This window comes from Aspergillus foveolatus (genome assembly GCF_047715535.1).
Source record: "Aspergillus foveolatus strain CBS 279.81 unplaced genomic scaffold BDW70scaffold_6, whole genome shotgun sequence".
Lineage (NCBI taxonomy): Eukaryota > Fungi > Ascomycota > Eurotiomycetes > Eurotiales > Aspergillaceae > Aspergillus > Aspergillus foveolatus.
This window is the reverse complement of record NW_027396070.1, coordinates 295515-321790: the sequence shown is the minus strand read 5'-3', so window position 1 is coordinate 321790 and position 26276 is coordinate 295515. Positions and strand designations below refer to the sequence as shown.

At 50.3% G+C, this 26276-nt stretch overlaps 6 protein-coding genes across 6 annotated transcripts; 4 read left to right on the top strand and 2 right to left on the bottom strand.

Moving 5' to 3' along the window:
- The first annotated feature begins 1564 nt into the window (after nucleotides 1–1564).
- Nucleotides 1565–2781, top strand: BDW70DRAFT_129399 (uncharacterized protein). Its single transcript, XM_073735611.1, has one exon. The coding sequence runs from the start codon at nucleotides 1859–1861 to the stop codon at nucleotides 2345–2347; it is 489 nt and encodes a 162-aa protein (XP_073599414.1). The 5' UTR covers nucleotides 1565–1858; the 3' UTR covers nucleotides 2348–2781.
- Nucleotides 2782–4265: 1484 nt separating this feature from the next.
- On the top strand, nucleotides 4266–4970 carry BDW70DRAFT_101995 (uncharacterized protein). The gene is made up of 2 exons (XM_073734302.1): nucleotides 4266–4409; nucleotides 4465–4970. The coding sequence occupies exon 2, from the start codon at nucleotides 4466–4468 to the stop codon at nucleotides 4802–4804; it is 339 nt and encodes a 112-aa protein (XP_073599413.1). The 5' UTR covers nucleotides 4266–4409; nucleotide 4465; the 3' UTR covers nucleotides 4805–4970.
- Nucleotides 4971–6971: 2001 nt separating this feature from the next.
- BDW70DRAFT_129394 (ATP-binding cassette glutathione S-conjugate transporter YCF1) lies at nucleotides 6972–12287 on the bottom strand. The gene is made up of 6 exons (XM_073735610.1): nucleotides 11846–12287; nucleotides 8863–11780; nucleotides 7831–8816; nucleotides 7704–7772; nucleotides 7551–7642; nucleotides 6972–7496 (listed from the first exon to the last, which is right to left on the bottom strand). The coding sequence occupies exons 1-6, from the start codon at nucleotides 12128–12130 to the stop codon at nucleotides 7239–7241; spliced, it is 4608 nt and encodes a 1535-aa protein (XP_073599412.1). The 5' UTR covers nucleotides 12131–12287; the 3' UTR covers nucleotides 6972–7238.
- A 954-nt stretch (nucleotides 12288–13241) lies between these two features.
- BDW70DRAFT_147778 (uncharacterized protein) lies at nucleotides 13242–19958 on the bottom strand (the record flags this gene model as incomplete). Its single annotated transcript, XM_073738770.1, has 18 exons — nucleotides 13242–14216; nucleotides 14267–14374; nucleotides 14426–14565; nucleotides 14616–14751; nucleotides 14799–15230; nucleotides 15280–15393; nucleotides 15449–16605; nucleotides 16678–17069; nucleotides 17694–17874; nucleotides 17924–17968; nucleotides 18018–18102; nucleotides 18151–18985; nucleotides 19040–19085; nucleotides 19135–19356; nucleotides 19407–19468; nucleotides 19522–19687; nucleotides 19762–19821; nucleotides 19883–19958. The coding sequence occupies 18 exons, from the start codon at nucleotides 19956–19958 to the stop codon at nucleotides 13242–13244; spliced, it is 5232 nt and encodes a 1743-aa protein (XP_073599411.1).
- A 683-nt stretch (nucleotides 19959–20641) lies between these two features.
- On the top strand, nucleotides 20642–24170 carry BDW70DRAFT_170751 (putative importin 13; the record flags this gene model as incomplete). The annotated part of the gene is made up of 4 exons (XM_073743017.1): nucleotides 20642–20692; nucleotides 20738–20937; nucleotides 20994–21474; nucleotides 21533–24170. 4 exons carry the CDS (start codon nucleotides 20642–20644, stop codon nucleotides 23855–23857), a joined length of 3057 nt encoding a protein of 1018 aa, XP_073599410.1. The 3' UTR covers nucleotides 23858–24170.
- BDW70DRAFT_129386 (uncharacterized protein) lies at nucleotides 23999–25589 on the top strand. The gene is made up of 2 exons (XM_073735609.1): nucleotides 23999–24205; nucleotides 24253–25589. The coding sequence occupies exon 2, from the start codon at nucleotides 24630–24632 to the stop codon at nucleotides 25542–25544; it is 915 nt and encodes a 304-aa protein (XP_073599409.1). The 5' UTR covers nucleotides 23999–24205; nucleotides 24253–24629; the 3' UTR covers nucleotides 25545–25589.
- The last annotated feature ends 687 nt before the right edge of the window (nucleotides 25590–26276 follow it).

The following is a 26276-nucleotide window of genomic DNA, read 5'->3' as shown; positions in this document are numbered from 1 at the left end:
CGGCCATCATTAGATGAAACCCGAAGCCCTGACAGACTGACAGCTGACGGTCTTAATGATCAGCAAGCTGCTAACTTAATCTCAGGGCTACTTTATTTTTGTCACCACCGAGTTAGCGCCCAGCTAGCTTTGGCACCATTGGCCCTCATTTCAACCGCCGTATCCGAGACTAGCAATTGGCGTTCCTTATTGGCCTCGTTTAGACGGGCTGACTTGCTGAACTGCCTGTCTAAAATCTTAGTGTCTTGCCTTCTCTAAAAGTTGGGCAACTGGCATTCGGTTATTTGGAGACTATCGAATTGGTGCCCAAGGGGCAACATCCTGGGATCAGAATCTGTGCATTTCGAGGGGTTGCAACCACGAGACTTCAGTCGCCGTTTACACCACTGTTTTCACTGAGAACATCCAGCCCCGGCTCTGGAGACAATACCGTTTGATGAGCAGCAAGAACTCCACTGCGACTCCGATAAAGTAAACGGAACACCCGCGGAGATTTTCGTTCTCCCGCGCAAGCGTAGATCATAGGGGCTTTACCTGACACACCGATCCTAATCACAGATTCTTAGCGATCACTGGTTCTCTACATGAATAAGGTACAGTTGAGAGGTTAGAAGACTTGAATAAGACAACCTGTTTTGTCTGGCCTTCAAACAGGCTAAGGCAGTCCGTTATTAGCAGTCTGCCTACGCCATGATATATGCGCTACCGCGCTTCAACAGAATCGGGATCGGTCGCGAAGATGTTTGCGTCATCCTGGCGAGCTCGGTTTCTGATTTACGACATAGAATAGTGAAGGAGAGTCCTACCTCAAAGTTGGCTGCCAGGAAAAAGATCCCGGCCCCAACCCGTGAGATCTGAACGCCAGCGCCTTAGCTCCAAAACCTGCCTCAGTGCCCTGACAGGCTGACAGAAGCTTGGATCTCAAAGATATGCCATGAAGCGCGAATTAGACAAAAGACCCTGAGAGTTTCTTGAGGTTCGCCAAACAATGGAATCGAATTAACATGCTGTCAGCAACTCACCAAGGTTCGTGAGACAGTCCGAGCAACGCGCATCGACCCCGCGATGGCAAAAGGCCGTACTTTGGCCATAGTCTCTTTCTTCGCATCTTTGAATGGAGATTTGCAGTCCTCAAAGGGTAAGCGCCAGTCCCGGTGGTTGATTCTACTGGCAGGCGCACTTCGAAGCTCCATTGATCAGTGGGGAATAGCGTCGCGGGGAGGCCGGGCCGCCGTCTCCAACAATCACCTGTCATAAGGGAAATCGTCAAGCTTGAATAATGATTGACCAACCTTCCGGCCGTGGCTGCGGCCCTACTACTGTCAAAGCTCGCAGCGCCGCCGGTCTGGGCCCTGGGGTTGACCTCTAGACCTGGTAATTAATCATGGCAGATGTCATCTTTTGGTCTGGGCATCCTAAGAGTTGGTCATTTCGGCCGTCGCAAATTAGTGGCTGACTACGCGGAAATCGCGCTTGACAGCGACAGAGTGCGATGGAAGGGGAGTGCTGCGCTCGGGCACGCCTACCAAAGGACCTGTTCTTTCTCCCCGCCAAATGAGTGGAAAGGAGAGTTCATGCTAAGGTGAGTTTGTCTGTCCCTGGAGCTTCTCAAAGCCATTTATCCTTTTAGCCCTGGCATCTTAGCGAAGATGGATGTTTGGCCTTCTGGGAGAGCTCCCGAACCTCCTGGATGGCGCTCGGACGGACCCAGAACCAGACGGACGGGTGGGATCCCTGTCGTTAGACTCGCTACTGCCGAGTCCCTATGGGGCGGCTTGGGCCAGTGCAACGGTTTCAGGACTCGACATCCCAAGGTGATTATTACTGGAAGTGAGGCTGCGAACGGCTTGAGCGCTTAATGGAATTCAGAAACTCAAACGTGGATATTATGTCTCTATTGATGGTTCGCGTGGAATGGGAAGTACGACTCTGGACTTTTCGTGCGGTTGAGACGTCCTGCATATCCCGGGTTCCCGAGTCCGAGTCTTCATTGGCTGAGAAGCCTCAATGTTCGACCCTGAGTTTAAGTGCTTTACGAACTTTTGCGGATTGCGTCGTCCTCAGTGGCATCAGAAAGCTCACTTTGAACGCACAGTGGCTGTTCACCCTTAGCCTATCTAGTGCCATGACCGAGTATCTGTATTTCCGGAAGCCTATGCGGACCCGGGGCCATGGCGCTGTATTTTTTGCCGAGGAAACAAAGTTAAACCAGTACGAAGTACAGAGTATTGATCACCATCCTTGCCCTAAGCCGGAACATATATCCAACCCCTTTCGCGCTCAATCGTCTACCGCCGGGCCGGGCCTCCATAGGATGATCATGCATTTCGGAGACGCCATTGTTTAGTATGCTTATGGTGCCACACAGGCCTTGTTGAAACTTGGAAAGTGGGTGCAACGACGGTTCAAGTCAATCCACACCCACAGCTCCTCGATCCTTGTTGGCTGGGATTTGCCCGTACCTGACCAACTGCGACGACGATTTGCAGGTTCATGCGGGTAATAACTCCGAACTATTGCCAAAAACGAACTGCTGCGAGATCTCAAAGCCACGGAACAGATTGCCAACTCATCGACTAAGGAGACTAGGCACGGCGGGTGCGGCGAGGGGCCGCAGAGGTATTGGAACTATCCACATCATCTTTTAGACTACAAGGGTGGCATTATGCGTAAGAATACTGGTTGAATGCCCCATAAAGTCAAGCACAAATTTGCTGGTTAAGTTTACCGGTAACGAACCGACAGACGGCCACAGGCCGGCGGAAACGTTGAGATCCTTCGGTTAGTGGAGAGCAACGCTCACCTACGGGTAACAGCATACAAGCCCGTGCACAAATGCCATTTCACCTAGAAGCGCTGAGATCAGCAGTGACTGAACATGGAGGAGATGCTCGCGCGGATATCAGCCAATTTGGGTAACTGATAGTTACCGTACGGTAGCGCAATACTCGCGCCACATCGCTAGATCTGCAGAACTCGTTTCCAAGAAAGAGAAAAAACAAGTGCGACAATAACCGCCGGTAACCTCGTCGACGCTCTTCTCTAGCTTCACAATCAGTACCAACTTAAGCCCTCAAATGCAAGTCGCCGGTTCTGTTAATGTATGGCGTCAGGGTAGGCGCAGTGACTTCCGTCCTTGATGTTAAATCCCCACCCGTTCTGATGAGTAGAATCATCGCATCTTTATCAATATGCAGGAGTTAAAGATGACGATCCCTCCGCTCAGAATCTGCATACACACAGACGCTGCAGGGTAAGAGATAGTACCAGATATGGATGCAACTCCCCGCTCCATATGAGGTTGCTCGTCCTTTCGCGTGGACGAGGCTTCTGCAGCCGCGCAGCAGCCTTAAGGCTACTACTATTTTTACCCACCGCAACCCTGTTTTGCGGCAGATGAGTGGCAGTGGAATGAGTGGCTAGGATGTTGAGGTTTGTCGGAGGGGGTTCCATGCTATCTTCGCAGACGCCTGGGTCAGAGAAATCATTGCCGCCCTTGACAACGTTGCTAGTGTTGGTTCTCATCCACTTATCAGAGTGAAGAATGATAATCTAGCAGGGGTGACCCGAGTTCAATTGCTTGCTCGACTCCATGCTGATCTTCTGATATCAGACAGTTCAGGAACGGAGATGGATGGAGCCCAAGTGAATGCCTTAAGTGCTGTTCAGTCGGGTCTACAGAGCACATGGTCCCAACGACAAGTCGTCCTCACGCTGCGTTCCTCCCATATACTGAGCCTCTGAGTTCTTCTCAAATCGCTGACCGGTGGTGCATTGATGGTATTATGGTTGGATAACCTTCAGTACGGCGTGATCTTCCCGTGTCCAACTGCCTGGGGAACAAAGCTATTGTCTATAGCGCTTTTGTATGTCGACTACCATATCCAATCGGTCCAACCATCCAAGAAGGGAAAGGGGACCAAAGTAATAGCAAAGCTATCCTTGTCCGTCTCAGACAGTTGGTGTAAACCATCTGGCCCAGTGCCACTATGGAGACATACAAAGTACCATCGTCAGCCCTGATCGGGGTGGCGGTTCCTACTTCCTTCCCCGTCTGCAAGTCTCCCTGAAATTCATCGATGCGTTCCGCATAGTGTCTTGGGCGGCGCGATTGCCCCATTTCCCGTCTTTGTCTCCGTTGCTTCGCGGACGCCTAAAAAGTACGCAGACCCGCCGGTGGCTGACTGGCTGATTGGCTCACTGGATCGCCAAAAGTATATGGTACGGAATGCAGGTGCAGTATCGAGCACCGACGAGGATATGGCGATAAGAAGCTCCACAGGGAGTCGGGCTTTGGGAGTTCAAGCAGACCCCAGCAGCTGAGCCTTATGCAACAGGATCTGGAGAAGAAGTTCGAAGTCTAGTCCCTGGAGCAGACTTGTGGAGACATACGTATCTCATTCTGCAGGGTAAGGTTTCATGGCGCTTGAATCCAGGGTCAAGACCATATTGAAAGTTGTTGAGGATGAATGCAGCTTCACACTTAGCATGCACCAAGTATGTATGCGGTTCCACTTGCAGTATCCCGGTCTTTGGGAGAATGCACTGTTGCATCGTTGCAATGTTGCGGATTGATCTCGGTCTTGATCCATCCGGGAGAGATCCGTCGACTCTTCTCAGATCCCGGTCAGTTACCATGCATCTCATGATCCAATCTACTTTGATCCATGCTCCGTCGCTAGGTGCATCTCCCCCTGTTCAGCGGAAGCTCGACTGCGCGATGGCGATATCAATAAGTACTTTAGATGGGTTCGAGGTCTCGACTATGATCATAGCCCATTTAGAACAGAGTTTTGTACTTTAAACGAAGACTTTGTGCACAGATACAGCCGCGGAGTCGAGCCGGCTGGCTGGATAGAGTTGGGAGATACCCCGAATTCGGATGCGGACAGGAGACTACTTCGACCAAAACAAGAAGGGAGGTTGGTTAAGTTCGCTCGAAAAGCTTCTGGGCGCCTCCATCCGCAGAGCAATTGTACAGTGTACTTACTCTCGCTGATCAGCGCACCCATTGGGAGCTGCGTATCGGACCTACGGAGTATTACTGCTGAAACTGAAACGCAATAGCGCATCCCAAATTCTCGGTTCCAAGAGCCTCTTCCGCAAATAATAACGGTATAAAGTACTAGGGCCCATATGGTTGGGAAGACCCGGCTATCTTTAAGTAAGGCGCAAAGGATCCGCGATGGCCCTTCTGTTCCTCAGCCATCCACGGTCGTGGCCTTGGCTTTTAAGTTTGCGTGCAAGTGCAGAGTCTCGTTCTCAAAAATTAATTTATTAAACTATACCATTCGGCAATAAATTACTATATCTAGAATATGTAGTACAACCTAATTTCGAGTCAATGATTTCGTATTGTCATGTCTTGAAACCTATACTCGGCCTATACCGGTCTGTCTCCCATCTTCATTCTTCAAACCCCATCAGTCTTCACTTCATAGCTAGCCCACCCCACTCATCAGAGCAGGCACGATCAGGAGCAAGCAGATTTGTGGATACGGATCCCGAGCTTTATCGCGAACTCTTGGGAGTGGAAGTTGGCTGAAGTTGGCACAGTAGCGGTACTGGAGGTTTATAGTTGTATACCCCATAGAAGCGAATGGAAGAGGGAAAACCATACCGTCCTGATTCGTTCTGAGGAAAGGGAAAGTGCAATTTGACGGTATGATTACCGTACCGAAGTGCAGGTGGGATCAGATCGACCCATCCATCGATCGATACGGGTCCTGGTCCTAGTCCAAGCCTGGTCCTGGTCCTACCTTCGTCTGTTCGTAGCTTCAGTCGTGAGAAGTCCAGAGTCTAGCTAGCTTGTACAGTACAAAACGGAGACAGAGTCCTCGGCAGTTACAGTAGGTGGTCGATTGACCTGCAATTAGTACACCTGCGTTTCAAGACCCTGAGAAGGGAATGTTAGTAAGCATGGCTTGGGCCACAAGAACGAGTTTCTTTCAGTTTCAGTTTTCAGGACAGAACTCATCAAAGTACCATACACCGTACTTTGTTCTGGTCCATTCCCTTCCAAATCCACGCATCCATGTCCGTGCACTGTCTGTGCTCGTTTTAGTGACCAATACTACTCCCACCACCACACAGTACAGGACAGGCTATTCTGTAAACGGAGTAGAGAGCATAGGGTCCCATCGCGAGGAGGGGCCTAACAACGGAGTGAAGAGTGCTATACCTGATTTCAAATCCCTCCGACTGCATCGCAATGCAACCGATCGTCGAATCGTCGTGAAGGGTCAGATCAAAGATCGATTCTGCATCATCTCGATCCGTATTATATGTATGTAAAGAAAGTAAGTGAGTGCGGAGGCGGAGTGCGGAGTCACTCGGCCTCCCTCGGGCTGCTATAGTGGCACTGGCTGACAATTTCATGTCTCTGCAGTCGAGTCTGGACTGCAAGACTACCTAAGCGAGGTGACTGGGTGTCATGATGAGGGACAGGGATAACCCTACGGTACGAGCCCAAACCCTGCATTCGCTACAGAGTACAGAGGATTGCTGGGGCGCTGGATGCTAACTACTGTACGGAGTATGCTCACTGGCTTTCAGCTTGCACGGTCACCCATGTCATTGTTGTTTACCCTGTATGGTGCTGCATAATTCTAGCTGATGGCCGCCAAGACTAGTGTAGCTAGGGAAGGCCAGGCTTCCCTGCATTGGAAGACTCCGCTACCTCTCTACTGTACTCTGCCCTTGTATACCGTCTCTCCTCTCTGCTTTACATCTAGATAAACATAGAGCTGGAATCTACTCATCCTCCCTGAGCTGTTTCGCATTCTGAAATCTAATTTTGTAGCTGTCTCAGCTCAGCGTGGCGCTCCAGGCTGGTGCAGATGCTGACCCTGACCCTGCTCGTGCATGCACTTATGTACGTGTGCGTCTGCAGCAAACATGCATCCCTACACCGCTGGATGGAGTGGTAGGATGGATGGCCAGGCTGGGCCATTTCATCCGGCTGACTATAGTGACGTCTGGGATATTTTGGTGGTATTTGCAGTTATGTACTATATACTGGCTAGAGTACAAAACTAGGCTAACTAGGCAAACAACCTAGGGGCATAGTCATGATGAGCCCTAGTGCTGAAATTGACAAATTCAAAACAAAACGCCTCCCTGATCAGGCGCTAGCTATAGACAGTCAAACAAATGGCATCAACTTTTATATCGCTCTTTTCATTCCTTCCTCCGCAATTCAGTAAGTTTTAATGCCCAACTGGCAAACATACAGTGCATCAATGCACAGTGATTGCGTTCCCGTCACTGTCAAGCAGCCCAGCCTCCTTGACAAGTTCGTAGAATTTCCCGCGCTGCTTGATCAGGACCGCCGGGGAATCGAACTCCGCAACGCGGCCCTTGTCCAGGACGACGATGCGGTCCGAGTCAATGATCGTGTTGATACGGTGCGCGATCGTGATAATCGTGCGGTCTTGGAAGATGCTACTACGCAGGGTGCGTTGAAGCAGAGCATCCGTTTCGACGTCGACGGCCGCCTAGTGTTGTTAGTTTTCTTCAGAGCTCAAAAATCGGTGAGCAATGCCACTCACCGTTGCTTCGTCTAGAACGAGGATGTTGCTAGGCGTTAAGAGAGCTCGGGCGAGGGAGATTAGTTGGCGCTGGCCTTGGCTCAAGTTGGATCCTGTTGGTCGATTAATTAAGCGCGATGCTAGGGATATACTAGCTGCATGTGCTATACGTACCTCCTTCTTGAATGTGCGCGTCCAGTTGTCCCTCCATTTGAGACACATGTTCCTTCAGTCGGGCGTGCTCTGCATACAGTCAATATCGATAAACCACTGATTCACCGTCATGTGCTGGCCTACGTACCAAGAACGCTCCACAGTTCGGTATCGTCATGTACATGGCGAGGGTCCAGGTTGTCCCGCACCGTGCCTTCGAACATGGCTGGGTCCTGGGGAATGATGGCAAGCCGCCCGCGTAGATCGCGGAGCCCTATTGTCGAAATGTCCAGATTATCGATACTGATTCCACCGTCGGTAGGTTCGATTATGCGGAAAAGCGCCAGAGTCAGTGAACTCTTTCCAGCACCCGTACGCCCAACGACGCCAATCTTCTCACGAGGCTTGATGTCGAGGTTGACATCCTTGAGCACGAGGTCGAGTCCTTCGCGGTAGCGCGTGCTGTAATTATGGAACAATACCGCACCCTGCGCCGGCCACCCGGTGGGCGGGCGGTTCTTGAAAATGACCTCGGGTGCTTCACTCGGAAGACTTGCGTACTCAAGGACACGCTCGACGGAGACGATGTTAGTCTCAACTTCGACGGTCTGTCGGACAATCCAGTTGAGGGACTGGGTAATCTGGAGAGCGTAGGACATGGCCAAACCGACCATTCCCGCGGACAATCTGCTGCCAGTCGCAACAGACACGATCGAAAGCAATGCAGACACCAAAATGATGACCGAGCCAATAAACTCAAGGCGAACAGCAAGCCATCTGTTGGCGCTGATGGAGGGGAAGTAAGCACGAAGGTTCGCGTCCATGCGCCACTCATTTTCCAGGCTGAACCTTTCCTCTTGCCGGTAGGCGCGGATCGTAGAGATTCCTCCAAGTGACTCCTGGAAGTGGGCATAAATGGGGCTGCGCGTGACGCTGTCGAGGCGCTTTAACTCGCGCGATGTGCGAAGGTAGTATTTTTGGTAGCTGAAATAGATATATCCCAATGGAATAACCGCAATCAGGAACGGGGGGGTAGAATTAGCAATCACAAGCAAGGTGAAGATTGCCTTGGCTGAGTTTCCAAAAAGCATGTTAAATGTCCGGGCAAGAACCTCATCGATGCGGTAGATGTCACTGTTCACGTTAGAACAATTCGATCAATTCTTGAAAGCGCGCTTACCTTGAGAAACGGTTCAGTACTCGACCAGACGGTGTCGTCTCAAAAAAGCGCATTGGGGAACGGAAGATGGAGAACGCCATACGCTCGTGGAGCTTCCTGGACGCTTCGATCGAGCAGAAGATCCAAAGGATAAGATTCTGAAGAATAACCAAAAAGGACGACCCAAGTCCCAGAGCCAGGTAGATTCCAATAAACTTGCCGGCGTTCGGTGCTGACTGCGTCTCGCTCAACTCAGTCCAGTGCTTCAGCCAGTAACTACCGCCAACTTGCGCTGTTTGCGCGCCAACCAGAGTGACGAGGTAGAAGGCAACAGCAATCAGATTGCTGTTCTTGGCGTACTCTCCATATACGCTCCACTTCACTTTACCCTGCTGCGATGTTTCCTGGGTCTGCTTGCTCTTCAAGATATTCTCTTCGTCGCCTAGCTTGCGCCGAGGACCTTGCCAGCTTACAGTGCTCGCACGACGTAATGTGACTGTGCTGGTCCTGCGCGGACCGGCGGCCTTGATCGGAGCAAGAGAGCCAATCTGCTGTTCAGCCTCGTCAGTATCTGAAAAGTCGGAGTCGGGCCCCTCGATCATGGTAGTAGTCTCGGAGCTTTCAAGGCTAGCAAGTCCGCCGCTTTCGGCGCTTGAGTCTTCATCACCCGACTCGTTCAGAGTTGTACGGACGAGGTTGGCGACTTCACCCTTCATAGCCATCAGTTGCTCGTATGTACCTTTCTCTATCAAGGTCTTGTCGCGAAGCAAACCGATAAAGTCAGCCTCTTTCAGAACAGGGATAGCATTCGTCGCCAGAATTCTTGTCTTGCTGTTGAGGATTCCATTCCGTCCAAGTACGCGGTTAATCAGATGGCGACCAACATGCTGGTCGACTGCAGACAGAACATCGTCGAGAAGATAAATATCTGCACGGGCGTACACGGCTCTGGCAAGAGTCAATCTGGCCTTTTGTCCACCAGATAGTGAGATACCTCTTTCTCCAACCTCCGTCTGGTCACCATCAGGCAGATTTTTGAAGTCATCCAGCAAAGCGCATGCTTCCACGGTTAGCTCATAGAACTGAGGATCCCAGCGGTGACCGAAGACAATGTTTTCCCGGACGCTTGCATTCATGACCCAAGCGGCTTGTGCGACGTATGCGATGCGCCCGCGGACAACGACTTCACCCTCAGTCTTCCACAAGTCGCCAAGAAGTGCCTGGAGGAGCGATGACTTTCCAGAACCAACACGTCCGACAATGCAGTTAAGCTCCCCTTTGCGACAGCTCAGATCGATGTTCTCCAGCACTGTATCATCCTTATATCGATCCCAAGAGAAGGACGCTTCGCGGATTCGGACAGACTCGTCGCCAATGTGGGATACTGGGTCTTCATTTTTGACTGCATCGGTCTGAAGCTCTTCGGCGGTGAAATAATCAGTCAACCGCCTGACAGCCACAGAGGCTTCGATTACGGAAGTAATGACCATCGGGAGGATCGAAAGCGGGAAAGTGAGGAGGTTGAAGAGCGTCAGAGCCGGAAACACGATCGATGTGGTTAGAGGTCGATCCTCCGTTAGAACAAACACGGTGAATGTTGAGCAAGAAACCAGAAACGGGGTGGACTGCCAGGTGAAGTTCGCAATGGACTGCGTAGCTCCGATCTTGCGAAGAGTATTTAACTCCAAATCATTACGGATATGGCTGAGCTTGTTCATAAATGCAGTGTTCCAGGCGTAGAGCTTGATACTCTTGATATTGTTCAAGATCTCGGTCATGAGTCTTGATCTCGCATCCTTGTTCTTCATCTGGACAAGTTGGAGCTTCTTCATCATTCGGGCTATGACGCCATTAAGCGGAATCATGAGGATCATGACACCAATACCAGCAAACATGCTGACTCCCACTAACTGGTAGAGCGAAACCATACAGAGGGTAATTTGGAATGGCGCAGACCAAAGCTGCGTACCAAACTGGGTTAAATCAGACAGTCGCTGCTGATCCACAGCCATGTGGTTAACAATATCCCCAGTCGTTTTCGATGCGCGGCCTTCGCTCGAAAGTCTCAGGGACTTAGCATAGATCATGGCAGTGAGGCCGGACTTGACACGCATACCGGTATCGAATGCGCGCTGGAAATACTGGTGAAGGAACGATGTCTGAGACACGGAGACAACAAACATAGCTAGTGATATAGCAACTCCTCTAATGACTGGCTGAGGCTCACTAGTCCGGTATGAGTCGATGAAATCAATCAGAAGCCGCAGAAGTTGTGGCTGGACAAAGGCCAGAATATCGCTTCCGCACTTGATAATTGCTCCACGGACATAAGGACCACCATATGACTTAAACAGAGCTGTCCATAGAGATGGCTTGTCTTTCTGCAATTCATACTCCCAGTTCTCCTCCAACGTAGCTCCGGTAGCGCGGGTAGTATCCCGTCGGCGAAGATTCCACAGATCATCCTGCGTGAGGAAGTTCTTGTATCCAAATTTCATCATAGGTGTCATCCAACTGAAGGTAAGGACCGAGAACACATCCGCATATTCATACGGACATTCATCCTCGTCGCCCAAGGCATCGTAAGCACTCTGCTTCTTCGGAACCAAGTACTCCAGTAAGAACTCCAAAATCGCAAGTCCCAGACTGACATTGAGGCAGACAAAGGACGGCAGGCGATCATCGTAGGTCTTCCGCGCTACATGCGACCGCAGCTTGACAGCATAGGCAATGATGAAAAAGAGCCAGTAGAAGAGAACAACGCCATTCGGATACCGGCTGCGCCAATGTTCATAGTACTGTACGGCAAATATGACACATAGCGAGGCGAAAACAAGGACGGTGCTCCAGAATCGGAAGTCGGCAAACCAACTGGCGTAGATCTCAACTTGAAGGGCTGCTTGTAGGGCAGTGGTGAACAACAAGGCGGACAGAACAACCTATGCCGGAGACAACACATCAGCAAATGACACGGCGCTATGATGAGATAATCCCAGAGTCTAACCAGCTTAGCGTAGAAATGCCAATTCTTTGACACCGGCTGGGGAATGCGCTTGTTGAGCAGGAACCACAGCGCGCCACTTCCCAAAACCAACCCGAACAGAGCAACAACCGAAACTCCGACGTCCAGAAAGCAAGGCGTCAGATCAAACCGAAGTCTGCTCAAAGGGCCCCAGCCTTCGACATCGCCACAAAAGGGCTGTAGCTGTGCGTATTGTTGGAGCGAGGTCGACGACAGGGATCCTGGGACGATTTCCCCGAGGACGGTCTGGGTGCTGTCGTCCAGCATTTTTCCCGGGATGTGCAACCCAACCTCGATCTCCTCCGCCAGGACACACAGAAGAAGGGGGTGGAGGAAACAGCCGATCAAAAGCGAAAGTCGCGACCACAGAGAAGGATAAAAGCAAAGTTGGAGAGCCCCAACCGCAGTCCTGCGAAGGACGACCGGTTGCAGCCTGCTTACTAAAAGACAGGCGAAGCTTTGTCGCTTACGATTGGTAATCGGAGTTGTCGGTCTTAAGTATCTTTACAGTCTACCCAGCAATCACCCCATAATCAACAAAAATGATTCTATAGCTATCTTCTTTAGGTCTATATCTACAACATAGCGAGGGCAACGAATGGTCAAATGCGCTCTTAGACGCAAAGTGGTTGAAAATCCACCTTCGCAGTGTAGCCTGACCGCTGCGGAGAATCTCCAACAGCTCGGTATCAGCTAGGCTGAAGCACAGAGACAGTCCGAGCAAATCCGAATTCTACTAGCTTGCTACACCGTAATTTAGGCTGTTCTAAAATTCCGAGTCGCTAATATTCGGCCGAAGAGACCAGATTCACAGCATCCAGTCATCCGTAAGCTCTAAGATTGCTTTAGAGCTGCTGTTAATATTCTGACTGGGCAATGATGTAATGGTCCACTTTTACAGTCTGCATCCAGCAGTGCTTACAACTAAATGCTTACACGTTACTCGACCAGCTCTCCACACTCGTCCAGAGGGGGATATCCAGGTAAACAGATCCAGATTAAAGAATAAATCCCTACAGAAGAGTTGCACAGCATAATTTTGGTCATCTGATCGCACTCATTGCCCTATCACAGTCTAATGGAACTATAACCGTGCCCAAGCAGTGCGAACCGGTCCAGTTATATATTCTTACCACCAATGGAGATGGACCCTGCAGCAGCACTGAATTTATGCATGAATTTGGGTTATCACTTGCATATTTTGGGCTTACCGATCACACTCTTAGATTTGGGTCGGTGCTGACAAGACAAGTAATTCCTTACTGGGCCAGAAGGGAGTATCATCAATGTAGAAATGATGAATCTACTGCTGATAGAACAGCAGGTCCTATATTTATTCATTACTGCTGGTATAAAAGCCTCTCGCGCGAAAGACGTGTTACTTGGAATCCCACATGATTTCGTTCAGCCTCAAGAGTGCATCTGCACTCGCCTTCTTCGACGCCATAAAGTCTTCCCGGTTATCCTCGCTCTTGGGCCCTCTGAGATTCTCCGAGAAACATAAATCAACCAGGACCTTGAGTTCTTCATAACTGAAAGGGTCGCCGTCTGCAGTAAGCGCCTGATCGCCATGTGCAGCCGTACGCTCTTTTTCTTCTTTGGCGTAATCGAGCGCCTTTTCTGCCCCTTCGAGGAACCAGTTCAGGAATTTGGCGCTCCGAGGAAGGGTAACGGCCTCACGGTATAGTTCTGCTTGGGATGTACTAGTCTGATCTGGTGGCGGTATCTGAGTGGGATCGATGATGACGTTCTTAAGATTTTGCTGCAGAACAAGGACGTCAAGTTGAAGTCGCAACGCGCCGTTCTCATTCATAGCCCAGATGTAGCGGGTGCTGGCGACGAAGACCCTGTCAACAAACCGAGCGAGGCCGGATGTGATGAAGTGGCGCTGAGCAGGTCCCAGATACATTGAAATATTCGTATCAAATGCAATCAGATCTCTGTTTAGCTCAAGGATAGCCGGTGATGCTGCGGTTGGCTGGCTTGTCAAAAGATGCCAGCAGCCACCACTGGGAGGCGGAGAGGGCGTAGCAGGTTCAGAGTTGCGAACTGCGGGAGGATTAGGGCCGGCCATAGTGCGGGTTAGCATATGAATAATCCCACATCTAATGTCAAGATGCAAAGCGAAGATAGCGGTGAGCGCAAGGTCCCGTAATGACTGGAGTGTGGTGTCAAATGCAGTGGCTGTTTCCTGATTTAACGGAAGGTAGATGGATTGGTTTATGCTATCGCGCCTCGGCTTCATGGCACTGATCAATGTCCAGCGACGGTTTGTGGGCCCTGATCCGGGCTGAGATGATCGAGAGTCTGTAGACGGTTGCCGCAGTTTCGAGAGACTGCTAGCAAGCCATTGCTGTAAACATGTCAGTACATCTACGGAATAAAACACTGCTGCGGACTAACCATGCTATTGTGAAGCAGCGATAGTGCCACCACTGATTTAGGATCGGATATGATATCTACTGGCTCTAGTGGCACCCTATCCGTTTGCTTTATCAAAAGACTGGTTTCCTGTTCAAGTTAACAAAAACTACTCTATTAAAAACAAGAGATCTCAGTTACCTTGTCAATGAGCTCCTGTTTGTTGGGATTTGTCCCCCGCCACAATTCGGCAACAAGATCATGGATAGGCCCTGATTCAGCAAAAGCTGCCCCAGCTTTGAGCTGGACATCCCCTCTTCCAGAGACCTTCGTAACGATGGCTTGAGAAAGTCAGCAGGGAATCAGTGAAAGGACTCGAATGTATACCTACTTTTGTACCACCCGCAGCATTTGTCGTAATATGTTACTATCTGACTGAGAAGAAGCTGCGTAAATGCTTGATCATGGGGAATACTGGATAGCATTTTACTGAACTCCCTCACAACTGACATGAATTTTACCGTTCCCTAGACTGTCAGACATAGATGGGAGCAGAAAGAGAGTAGCTACAAACCTTGAACACTGGTTTTGGTGAAACCATCGACCACTGAGGGTCTTCCGTAAAAGCATCAGGAGTAATAAAGCTGAGAGTGCAAAGATCGGTGACGGTTTCATCAAGCTGCGGCAGGAAGACGTTGACGAGGAAGTCATCCAAGAACGAGGTCAGTGAACCGGTAAACATGTCCGAATCAACAGGCACAATGTCCTTCAGTCGTTGAATAAATGAGAGCGAGGGCGGTAGTAGCAGGCTCATGTTGAATACACTAGGTTCAATAAGAATCTTGTGGCCTGTACCTTGCCTGGAATCAGCGGGACCGTCTTCATCCGACTTCTGTTCCGACTTGGAGATAAGACCAGGAACAGAAGACCTCAGGATCTCGTCCAACTCGTTTTGTTCGGCCTTCATCTGTGTCGTGCGGCCTGCGTCGGATAATTTGAACAATTTCTGAGACTGTCAGTACAACGGACCATTCTTGCATTGAGGATAAACGCGCCTTGTTCTTGTCCCTGTAGCCTGAGTAAAATTGACGTCGTGCATCCGCCTCCTCATCTGGTCTAATGGAAGAATCACCGTCGGTTGCCAGGTAATCATGCATCAAAGATCGAATCTAGAAGCACGAATAAGTTAGTAAAAGCCCAAAGCCATGGCCGGTGTTGATATACCTCGCTCTGGTAAAGTTTCCAGAGCTCCTTGAAGCCACCAGCTAGAGAGCTGCTCTTGGGTATGCCTTCGCGCTCTACAATAGCTGCTATCACATCGTGAACGACACGATGACCCTCTGCGATGGCTTCGAATTTGGCATAAAGTGTCCAGAGAAACTCGGACAGCACATGACCGCGCTTCTCGATCATTTCCGTTGGGGAATCCGTCTTCCCATCTTGTGCCATATATCCCCGTGGTAGCGGGTAACGAGCGTCGATCTCCGCGTTCGTTTTGTCCACTACCGTGAACAGCTCCACCGGAAGTCGTTGTTCAATGCGATCGACCGCGATATCCAGATGACCCATTTTGTTTAGAGCTTCAATGAGAAGCTGAAGGTAGGAGAACGTGTCAGCCTCTGGATTGCGAGATGCATCCTCCACCATAGGCTTGGATGCGTCGAGCCTGGCGAGGAATCCGTAGACGGGCCGCTCCCAGGAACTTGCGCCTGCACCGGCACCGTTCACGCCATTACTTTCTGTTTCTGGAGCCGGCGGCTTCCATCGATCAACGCAATAAGGAGATTTCAGGTAAAGATGATCGTGCAATTCCTCGACCAGGATATCGGTGATTGAAGACTCCTGGTTCTCGAAATATGCTCGGATGTCCGCAAGAGCGCCTATGTTTTCTAGCTCCGAACGCCGTAGAAGTCGAAGTGCGTCATGTAGTACCTCCACAGCACCTAAAAATCGTTTGTCGGATAATCTAGACTCCAGCTTCTCAGGAAGGGACTGAATTTCCTGGATCTGACTGAACAGCTGGATTATGTCGTCATATTTCTGGGAAGATGTCGCTAGCTCTTTCAACTCGGGCTTGGTAGACATCAGACCACCTTTCGCGTCTTCTAGCGCATGCTTCAGGTTGCGTACTCGGCTTTGGGAGCTTTGTATGCTCGCCTGAATTTTGTGGTATGTGCCGATAGAACTATTGAAGCCTTGATGATGTTCGTTGACGATGGTCTTTAGGGTCTGCTGAATCGTCTGATGTACATTGAGGAAGTCCGGTTCACGCTCCGCCTTCCCCAGTGTGCTTGTGTCCATCAATTGCAGGGCGACTTGTACTGGTACGCAGTCGTCAGTCGCTACGAAGTCCCATTCGCGCTGTATGGACTGCAAAACATCTAGAGAGTAGATCTCGATGATTAGAACGTGTCCAGTTCAGAAGTCGGGCGCGCATTATGTTCAAAACATACCTTCTACAGCTTGCGACCCTCCAACATTCGCGCCTTGGTTGATGGTGCTGCCCGCCAGTCGGCTGGTATCTCCGCGAGCCCTGCTTTCACCCGTACGTTGAGCTCTTCGTTCTCTATCCACATCTGGTCCCCGTGTTCGTGATCGCGACGAAGAGTAGGAACGGTCACCCCGGTCGAACCTCTCGCGGCGACGCTCCGGCGATGGTGCAGGTGACAAAGACGGTTGCTGCGACGCGTCCGGATAGAATCCACCATAACCTCCAGGCCTTCGGTCCCTTGCTCCGCCAGATTCGTATCCATTCACTCCCCGGTTGCTATTATTGCCGTATCCACCATCGCTGCGGTCGTAGCGACTGGTGTCGGAGTACCCGTAACCGTTCGCGTAGCCGCTCCTGCCAGTCATACCAAATCTCTGACACTATCGGTAGTGTACCCAGCGTTAAGTCTAGTCGGCGAATGCGAGGTCGGTGGGCGGAGGGATGAGGAAGTTCGGTGTCTAGGAGTCGATGCAATCAGAAGGTAGGAGATGCGGGCATAGTTGCCGGTGAGGATGACTAGGAATAAGGCTTAAATCCTCAAGCGCTCAATCGGAGGAAGACGAACACCAAAGATCGGCCAGGGTGCAGAAGATTCGCGGAAGCTTATGGTCGTAAGGCCGTTGTATCGGAAGTTCACCAGTTTAGCTGGCCAGGTCCCGACTCCAAGTGGTCCGCGCGATCCCCACACGAGCCGCCAGCCACAATCCGCAACTGAGATCGAGGGCGGAAGCGTAGCTGCCTCGTTGAGTTGCCATCAGCTACTCTACTGTATACTTCATAAATGAGCATGAAAATGACATGAATGGGTACATAGAAGCAACAGAGCCGAGCCGATGCCTGACTCAATTCGGGTATGGACGTTTCTATCCTAGAATCTATCTACATTCTATAGTAGGAGCTTCTTACCAACATCATTTCGAAATTGGGCGAGTCTCCCGTTCAAGCCACTTACGAGTGACCTCATCATTCTCAAAATACTTATGGGTCTTTTCCCATACCTCCGCATGGTAGTCATTCAGCCATTTGATCTCGGAGTCGCTCAGAAGCGAAGGCTCAATCAGATTCTGTCCGATGGGGCACATTGTGACATGCTCAAAGCCCAGCCAAGGCCGTTCACCGAACTTGTGAGTAGTCTGAACCTCGCGTACCATGATAACGTCTTTCAAGTGTCAGATAGTGAATTCAGAGAGTTTATCGAGGGGACTTACTCTCAATACGAATTCCGAACTTGCCGTCTTCATAGAAGCCAGGTTCTGGGGTAGTCAGTAAACAGAGCTTATGATACTAATCCTATATGCATACCGTCAGATATAACGTTTCCGGGTGCTAAGGGCACTTCCGTATACTGCACACGAGTGCCGATGCCTACGGGTCCCTCGTGTACATTCTGAAAACAGTCAGCAGAGTACGCTTGTTCCGGGTGCTCCTGAATTACCAAGTAGGAACCAATTCCATGGCCCGTCCCATGTAAGAAGTCAAGACCCTCCTTCCACAGGTGTTGCCGAGCTAGGACATCAAGCGCAAACCCGCTCGTGCCTTTTGGGAAGACGGCAGAGTCGAGCCCAATGCAGCCCTTGAGGACTAATGTGAAAGCTTTCTTTTCAAGCTCCGTGGGCTGGCCGAAATGAAAAGTTCTGGTTACGTCTGTGGTCCCATCAAGATACTGGCCTCCGGAGTCGCAGAGGTAGATGGCGTTAGGGTCGATGACGGAACAGCTTCCCTTCTCAGGCTTGTAGTGTATGACAGCTCCGTTCGGACCGGTCGAGGAGATAGTATCAAAAGAAAGACCTGCAAAGAGCTCCTGCTTAGACCTGAGTTGTTCCAGCTTATCAGCTGCATCGACCTCGTCCAAAGTCGACTTTTTGTTAACCAGTTCGTTTTCGAGCCAGGCGAAATACTCGATTAAGGCAGCACCGTCACGAATGTGGCAAGCCCTCATGCCTGCCAATTCAACCTCATTCTTCACGGCCTTGGCGTCACCAATAGGGCTGCGGATTTCCTCAACGTGGTCTTCGCCTCCTAAACTGAGGTTAAGAGCCCATGAGGCCCTGTTTGAAAGGAGAAATTTGGATGACGGAGCATCGGGATCTTGTTTTTTAGCTTCAAAAAGCGCTTTGGCGTCCGCAAAAATGGAATCGTAAGGCTTTATAATAACGTCATCTCCAAGGTGCGCTTTTACCTCAGGTGTCAACTTCTCCTCGTCGATATAAAGCTCAACCTTTGTGGGAGTAACAATGCAATAAGAGATGAAAACCGGATTGTAGGGAATGCTAGAGATTATGGGATCAGACTGATGGTTCAATGGCAGAGGCACATAAACTTACTCGCTTCCTCTAAGGTTCAGAAGCCAAGCGATTTCGTCAAGCATTGCTGCAATTGTCGTTAGCACAAGCACACTTTAGGGAACGAAGCAACATACAGATGACGAAACCAGCCGCCTTTTTGTTTTCTAATTCCTTCCGTAGGTCGCTAACCTTTTCTTGAAAGCTCTTCCCTGCGTACTTTTCTGGATGAACCCTTACTTTTTCCCGGGGCGGAGCGGGCCGATCGCTGCCCCAGACCAAATCGACGAGGTTCTGAGAGACACCGATTAATGAAGCACCGCTCTTCTGAAGAGCATCAGAGAGACTGCGGGCGGCCGCTAGGAGTAATCAGTAGGGTGAATAGACAATTTCAGGACTGCGTACTCACCCCCTGTAATCAAAGCGGGATCGACACCCACTACTTTACCACCCTCGGCCTGCTGCGTTATCCTGGAAGCGGATAAGTTTCCAAAAAGGAAATGTAGAGATCGCCAAGTGCATACCATTCTTGTGAAGTCGGGACACCCTCAACTCCGCGCTTCAACAGTGTCCAGTTGTTGTCAAGCTGCTTCGCCGCTTGATTAAAATATCTGCCATCGGTGGAAAGCGCAGCTTCATTTAGTGAGATAATAGCGGTCCCAGCAGAACCAGAGAATCCCGAAATGAACTCTGTATTTGAGTAAGCCATGTGTGTCCGATATCGATTGGAGGCGTGGTGCGCGCTCGAAGGGGGAATGAGCTACCTCGGCGGCCGTCGCAGGGCGCAATGTATTCTGACTGGTGACTATCTTCCGAGGGGACAACTGCAGTCAAAGTTAGATGAGAGTTAAATAGAAAATTGTGTAAAGCTATTCAATGCCATACTATATACATCAACTTTGTGCTCTCGCATCAACTGGCGCAAGCTGGACAGGCGCTTTGTAGTATCCACGGCTTCCATGTCGATAGCGAATCTCGAAACAGATATAGAGAAGAATCTTGGACTATATCTGGGCAGCTTCTGACTCGGCCGGAAAGCTAGAATCCAAGAAAGCCGAGCTGGAGGGCGGGAAAAAAGCATCGACTGACGCGATTAGAAGAGTAACGCGCGCCTGTCCTGGAAGCATACGTCGATCGCAAGGCGAGCGCGATCAACGAATCTGAAGGCACGACGGTCGAAGAATATAGGAGAAGCGAAAAGTTGAGAGGGGCAATCAGTGAGCTGTACAAACGGTGGTCTGTAGCTGGCAGCAGCTTGGAGGATGGAAGAGGCAACAGATAAGGCGGAATTGGAGTGGATTTGGACGAGTGGATTCGGTAATTTCAGGCTTGGTACGGCGAGATTACATAAAATACAAGTGAAAGCAGTGGCAGTCAGGTTCCTCCACAGAGAGGTCAGCTGGACATTCGAAGCTGAGCAAACAGCTGAAAATAGATAGCGCAGTGCAAAGCAATACCAGCTACACCCACCGAGTTCGACTAACGTTGGTTGTCTCGTTCCCCCCGCTTCGATAGGATCTGTGTCCCCTCCATGGTCTTATCAGCACGTGATCTGGCACTCTTATCGGCATCTATACTGTAGTGGTACCGGTCTCAAATCGTCATTTCTCCAGGTTTTTGTCCACTTTCCCCAGGTGCTCGGCCATGTCCATGGACCACTCAGATCAAGCCTTGGCCATTGATGGGGCAAAGAAGGTAAGATTATGACCCCTTGAATAGTTAGGTACCGGACTGATGAAGGTTACCCAGCTTGTTTTGGAGCTTTATGACCCAGCAAACACGGGCAACCCCGCCAAGATCAATGAGATTCAGGAGCTTCTTCAGAACCTGCAAAAAGGGCCACATGCTTGGGTCATCGCGAACTGCCTTCTTTCCGAACAGAGTCCAGACCTCAGGTTCTTCGGTGCGCTAACCTTTACTGTAAAAATCAACCATGATTGGTATGTCCTCTCTTCTTAAATCCAGCCGCTTTGACTATCTTCTCACTTCTCTACAGGCATAACTTAGCCGACAATGATGCTTACGAGCTTATTGGGCGGCTGATCGATCATTATGTATCCCTGGTCAATGAAGGGGAGCGTGTTGTCATACGGAAACTGGCCTCGACTCTTGCAACCATTTTTCTCAAGGCAAATGCTCCTTGGACCCATGCAGTCTTGAGGTTAGCTGTTTCTTTGGCCAACGGTAAAAGTGTACCCGAGGACCAATGTGCATCAATCAGTCTGCAAGATGTACTCCCAGCATTGTCTGAGATACAGGTGGTCTCGCTACTCTATTTCTCAAAAATCTTAGCAGAGGAGATAGGTCGCTCGGGGGTAGAATCACGGAAGCCGGAAGATACTCGCCGCATCTCTGAAAATCTTGAGGATGCTTTCTTGCTTGTGGATTTTGTCCTCTCTCAGATATTGAAGCATGACGTCTCCGGCGGGTCTGTCGCTAACGAAGTTCCTGGGACAGAGGCAATCAATTCTTACCATGTGAGTCCTGTGTATTTTATATCCTTGCCTGTAGATATTTCTAACGGTGGCTCGCTAGTCTTGGATATTCGTTCGGAGTTCGCTTCAACTGCATGATGCTATTTCTGTCCCACAGTTGGCGTCTGCCACGAATTGCGTTATAGGGAGCCTGAACATCCCCTATTTATCGAAGGCAGCCGGACACATTCTGACTGAGGTTATGGGTCGCCGTGAGAGTGTGCTGTCACCGAGCCATATTGAGGCTATACTAGACTACGTCATTAGTGATGCCGGTACCGCACATATTGCATCTCTTATGGAAGGCGACTTCGAAGACGAGAATATGACCTTCATCGAACTCCTGCTGTCATTGGCCACCCGAAAACAGGCGCAAATATTCACCCAATATCTAGACGAGAAGCACGAAAAAGCGCTAGCTCTAATCCATACCTTGTTTAAATCACCTGGTTATGCCGCAGTGGAAGACACTGCGTCCCCCTTGGCCCTGGAGTGGTGGACTGAAGCTGCCGACGACCTTCAAGACAGCTTTTTAGACCCCGGAGAACAGAAAGGCCCCGAAACTGCCAAGATGAATCTTGCTCGTGCTGCTCTGGACTGCTTCGAGAAACTAAAGTACCCAACGCCGGAAGAGTTGCGTGACTGGAGCGATGATGACCGCGCTGAATTTGGGTCGTTCCGGAGAGACGTCTGCGATTTTCTGCTTGCAATATATCCCATTCTAGGGGTGGATCTGGTGCAAGTATTTCAAGCGCATGCAAGGACTTCCCTTGCAAATCAAGATTGGAGAACCTTCGAGGCAGCCATTTTCTGTGTCGCCCAGCTTTCCGAGGCTGTTGACGAAAACCAACACGCTGATGACTGTTTGAACGCAATATTTTTTTGCGACGAGTTCACCCGCCTATGCGAAGATGATGGGATCATGATCCCCGGTAAAGCTCGCCAGACCCTGGTGGACATGCTCGGGAAATACAGATCATATTTCGAACGCACCCAGGCTTTGCTTCCTCGGGTGCTTACATTTCTGTTCTCTTCTTTGAATCTGGCGTCATGTGCCCCAGCAGCCTCAAAGTCAATAGCGCACCTCTGCAACTCATGCCGCGACGCTCTCAAGGTAGAACTGCCGGCGTTTATTGCCCAGTTCGAGCTATTTCGAAGCAAGCCCACTGCTACTACGCAAACTATGGAGAGGGTATTGGAGGGTATCGCAGCTATAATTCAGACTCTGCCTGCGGATGAAGAAAAGTCTCAGTTCCTAGAAGGGATCCTGAAATTTTTCCTTGAACAAGCCGAGATAGCTAGGACTGAAGCAGCACAAGGATCTATGGAACCTGCGCGCATGCGCGGCCACATGGTTCTTCGATGTCTTGCGAGCATAGGAAAAGGTTTAAGAACAGATGAAGTGGTGGATCTCAACCAGAGCAAAGACGAAGGTCCATATCCGCCCACATTCTGGAACTCGGGAAACGGCGCTGTATCACAGAACCTGATAATGCAATGTATGCGCCTTCTCATGGCGGACTTCCCCTTCGATGCAGCTATTATCGAAGCTGCGTGTGATGTTTTGAAGGCTGGCTATACGGAAAGCACGGGCCCTTTTGTCTTCCCTCCCTCGTTGACCGTTGACTTCGTTAAAAGCATACCGCTGGGTACCCCCGGTGCTGATTTGGTGATGGGTACAGCTTCTGCTTTTCTAGCTTCCCACAGCGCATACCCACAGAAGGTAGGTGAGGAAGCTGTCGCACTAATTCTTCATGTGTACGACACTTTCTGCTGGGTGCAAGAGAAGCCGGAGCTTTATGACCCCGAACTCGCGAACAGCGGCCTTGACTTTCTCACTCGACTGCTCCCTAAGTACTATCCTTACCTATTCAGCCTTACATATACACCCCAGGGAGCTGGGCAACGACCGCCGGTCATTCAAGCAGTCTCAAACTTCACTCTCCTTTCGCTGCAAGGCCCAGAGCCTATCCCTCTGCGCTCAGCATCCCAGTTCTGGGTGAGCGTTTTCAATCTTCCTAACGACGCCGAGGCTGTGCAGCACACAATTCATAATTGTTTGCCTGCGCTTTGTCGTGTATTGGTTACGCAACTGGCGGGTCGGTGCGCCCGATCGGACATCGAGCATCTCACGGATGTGCTCAGACGGATTGTTTTCAGGCAGCAGGGACATGCGCGCCCACATCTCACCGCCGCGCTGGCGGACTTAGGAACCGAACATCTTGGCCAACCCCATGCCCATATCCCTTCCCCAGAAGAGAGGCAGCGCTTCCTAGCGTCTTTGTTTGCCGCACGAGGTTCCAGACAGCAAACTCTCCAGCTAGTGCGTGACTTCTGGGTCAAATGCCGCGGAACTGGCTTGATTATACAGGATAGATATCAATAACTCGACGAAGTCAACGACAAACATGAAGAGATTCATTTGGCCATGACTGTAGCTTCGGATTCTGTCCCTGGCAAGGTTTGGGAGGCCAATCTGGCAATTTGCTTACTATGCCGGTCTTGAACTGAAAATATCACGTCTCGCAATCTTACCAATATCCTTCTTTCCCTGAATTACTCGAGTCAACTGTGAGATATTAATAGCTTTGGGTGGGTCGATGGGCGAACACCAGCCACAGAGGCGGTGCTATCCAGGCATCAACTGATCAACTACAAATGCTGCCCAATTAAGAGTGAAACCTGAAAAATATTCCAAACCTCTGCGGAGGCCCGACAAGTAAAACTGTACTCGGTATGTGCGCTTCACCAATATGTGGCGGTGCGAATAACAATCTGCAGACGAGGCTTGCTGTGAGCTTTCCCATCATATTTATACAGGCCTGCACAACAATCTCAACACCGCACACGCTATAACTAGCTCAATGCCGCATTTTAAAAACACACCTGAATCCATTGTATCCCGCTCAGATTCTAAAAACCCGGCAACCACATGCCGAGGAATTACTGCTAGTGGCCTTCCATGTCGTCGATCACTGGCGTTGCCGCCCAACTCATCGCCTGCGAAGACAGCAGGTGTGAAGGCCAACGCCGGTAGAAACACAGACATAACTGCATTTTACTGCTGGCAGCATAAGGATCAAGCTGAATCAATTCTACGACGGACAACATGGAATTCGGATCCTCAAAAACAGCGACGCTCCAGTATCGACACATTAATGAACCGCTTGGGCGTCCTCGATATAAATGATAATTCAGAGAAGCCTAACAATGTTCCGCCAAAGAAGAAACAAACCAGACATACATTTTGCTGTTTTACCATTATAGAAGATGAGGAGCCACCGCTGGCCGCCAAACCAAGACCAACCCGTCCTCCGCCTGCTCGCTCTCATCAGCAGGTGAACAAGACCTCTTCAGTCAATCCAAAAATACAATCCAGCTCAAAGCCAGATTCCCTCCTCCCATGGATACCCGCCTCACTTTCTCCGCAAACAGCGTCGCTTATTCTCGCCGAACTCGCCAAACCAATCTCTCCCGCCGACGAACCAGGCTACATCTACATGTTCTGGATTACACCGTCGACATCCCCAAAGGCCGACCCGCCACCATCAGACATTGCACCGTCTCTTCTTCCCTCAGCACACAGAGATATAAACTCTGATACCGACGAAAGTGACGAGAGCCCCGAGCAAATCCAGCGTAGCAACACCGCCATCCGCAGGGCAAGGGATCTAAATACACTCTCGTTAGTTTCGTCGCCCAACAGCCCAGGAACAGTGAGGCTGAAGATTGGCCGAACGAGCAACGTCACTCGACGACTGAACGAGTGGTCGAAACAATGCTCCAACCATCTAACGTTGATCCGGTACTACCCGTATACCTCGTCATCGCAGCGGCAGGGGCAGGGGCAGAATGGTGGTTTGGAACCCGGAAGGAAAGTCCCCCATGTGCATCGCGTGGAGAGACTTATCCATCTTGAGTTGGCGGGTATGCGGATACGCGATTTGGGGCCATGTCCAGAGTGTGGGAAGGAGCACAGGGAATGGTTTGAGGTTGCTGCTGAACGGGCGGCTCTGAAAAGAGTAGATGAGTGCATTCGGCGGTGGGTGCGCTGGGCACATACCCAGAAATAGATATCTCAATAGACCTAGTCAAAGGGACTCAGTCATGACAGTCCATAGTTCATTCCTCCCCCCATCATGAACAAGATCATATGGAGTTCTTAGAACATAGTTGCGCGAGAAACCTCAATCGATCATGACCAACACTCAGGTATAGTTAGCAATGCGCCCTGGAAAACCGCGGTGAGCTCATCGCCACCCTCCAATAATGGGGAAACTCCAAAGGGCTGTTGGCATTCCTTACCACAGAGCGCTTACGAATAGCGAACGAGATGTTCCATCTCCAGGCGATACTCGTTGTCACAAGGACATTGTATTTTTTATGTTTATTTTTATTTATTTAAAATTCTAAAATATATATATATTATCATCAAAGGAGAAAGTCCTGGAATCCTGAAACTCCCTGGTGCATGAGTGAAAGTCAAATGTCGGGTAAATGACACCCGGCAACATCACGAATGCCATAAACCGAGATCATTGCCCGAGAATACTGTCATAGATTCTCTTTTTATGCGAGCGAGGAAGTTGATACCTTCTAGAGAACGGCATGAATGAGAGGTTGCGGGGAGAAAGAAGCAACTGACACTTCAAGAGAACAGAAAGTTCAGATTTCAAGAGAATACGCTGGAAGGCTGCTGTGAAGCAAATGAAGCCACATTAAGTGCTGCTACGCCGGGAGCGAGGTCACTGAGTGATTGTTATGGCTTCATATTGAATCTCCAGCAATCTGCTAGTTAGAACATC

Excerpts from the sequence above, each read along its gene's own strand:
- BDW70DRAFT_129399 (XM_073735611.1), top strand. The coding sequence starts at position 1,859 with ATGGAATTCAGAAACTCAAACGTGGATATTATGTCTCTATTGATGGTT.
- BDW70DRAFT_101995 (XM_073734302.1), top strand. The coding sequence starts at position 4,466 with ATGAATGCAGCTTCACACTTAGCATGCACCAAGTATGTATGCGGTTCC.
- BDW70DRAFT_129394 (XM_073735610.1), bottom strand. The coding sequence starts at position 12,130 with ATGCTGGACGACAGCACCCAGACCGTCCTCGGGGAAATCGTCCCAGGA. Across the intron at positions 8,817-8,862 it reads GTACTGAACCGTTTCTCAAG|TGACATCTACCGCATCGATG; the intron begins GTAAGCGCGCTT and ends TAACGTGAACAG. Across the intron at positions 7,497-7,550 it reads TCGTTCTAGACGAAGCAACG|GCGGCCGTCGACGTCGAAAC; the intron begins GTGAGTGGCATT and ends TAACAACACTAG.
- BDW70DRAFT_129386 (XM_073735609.1), top strand. The coding sequence starts at position 24,630 with ATGAACCGCTTGGGCGTCCTCGATATAAATGATAATTCAGAGAAGCCT.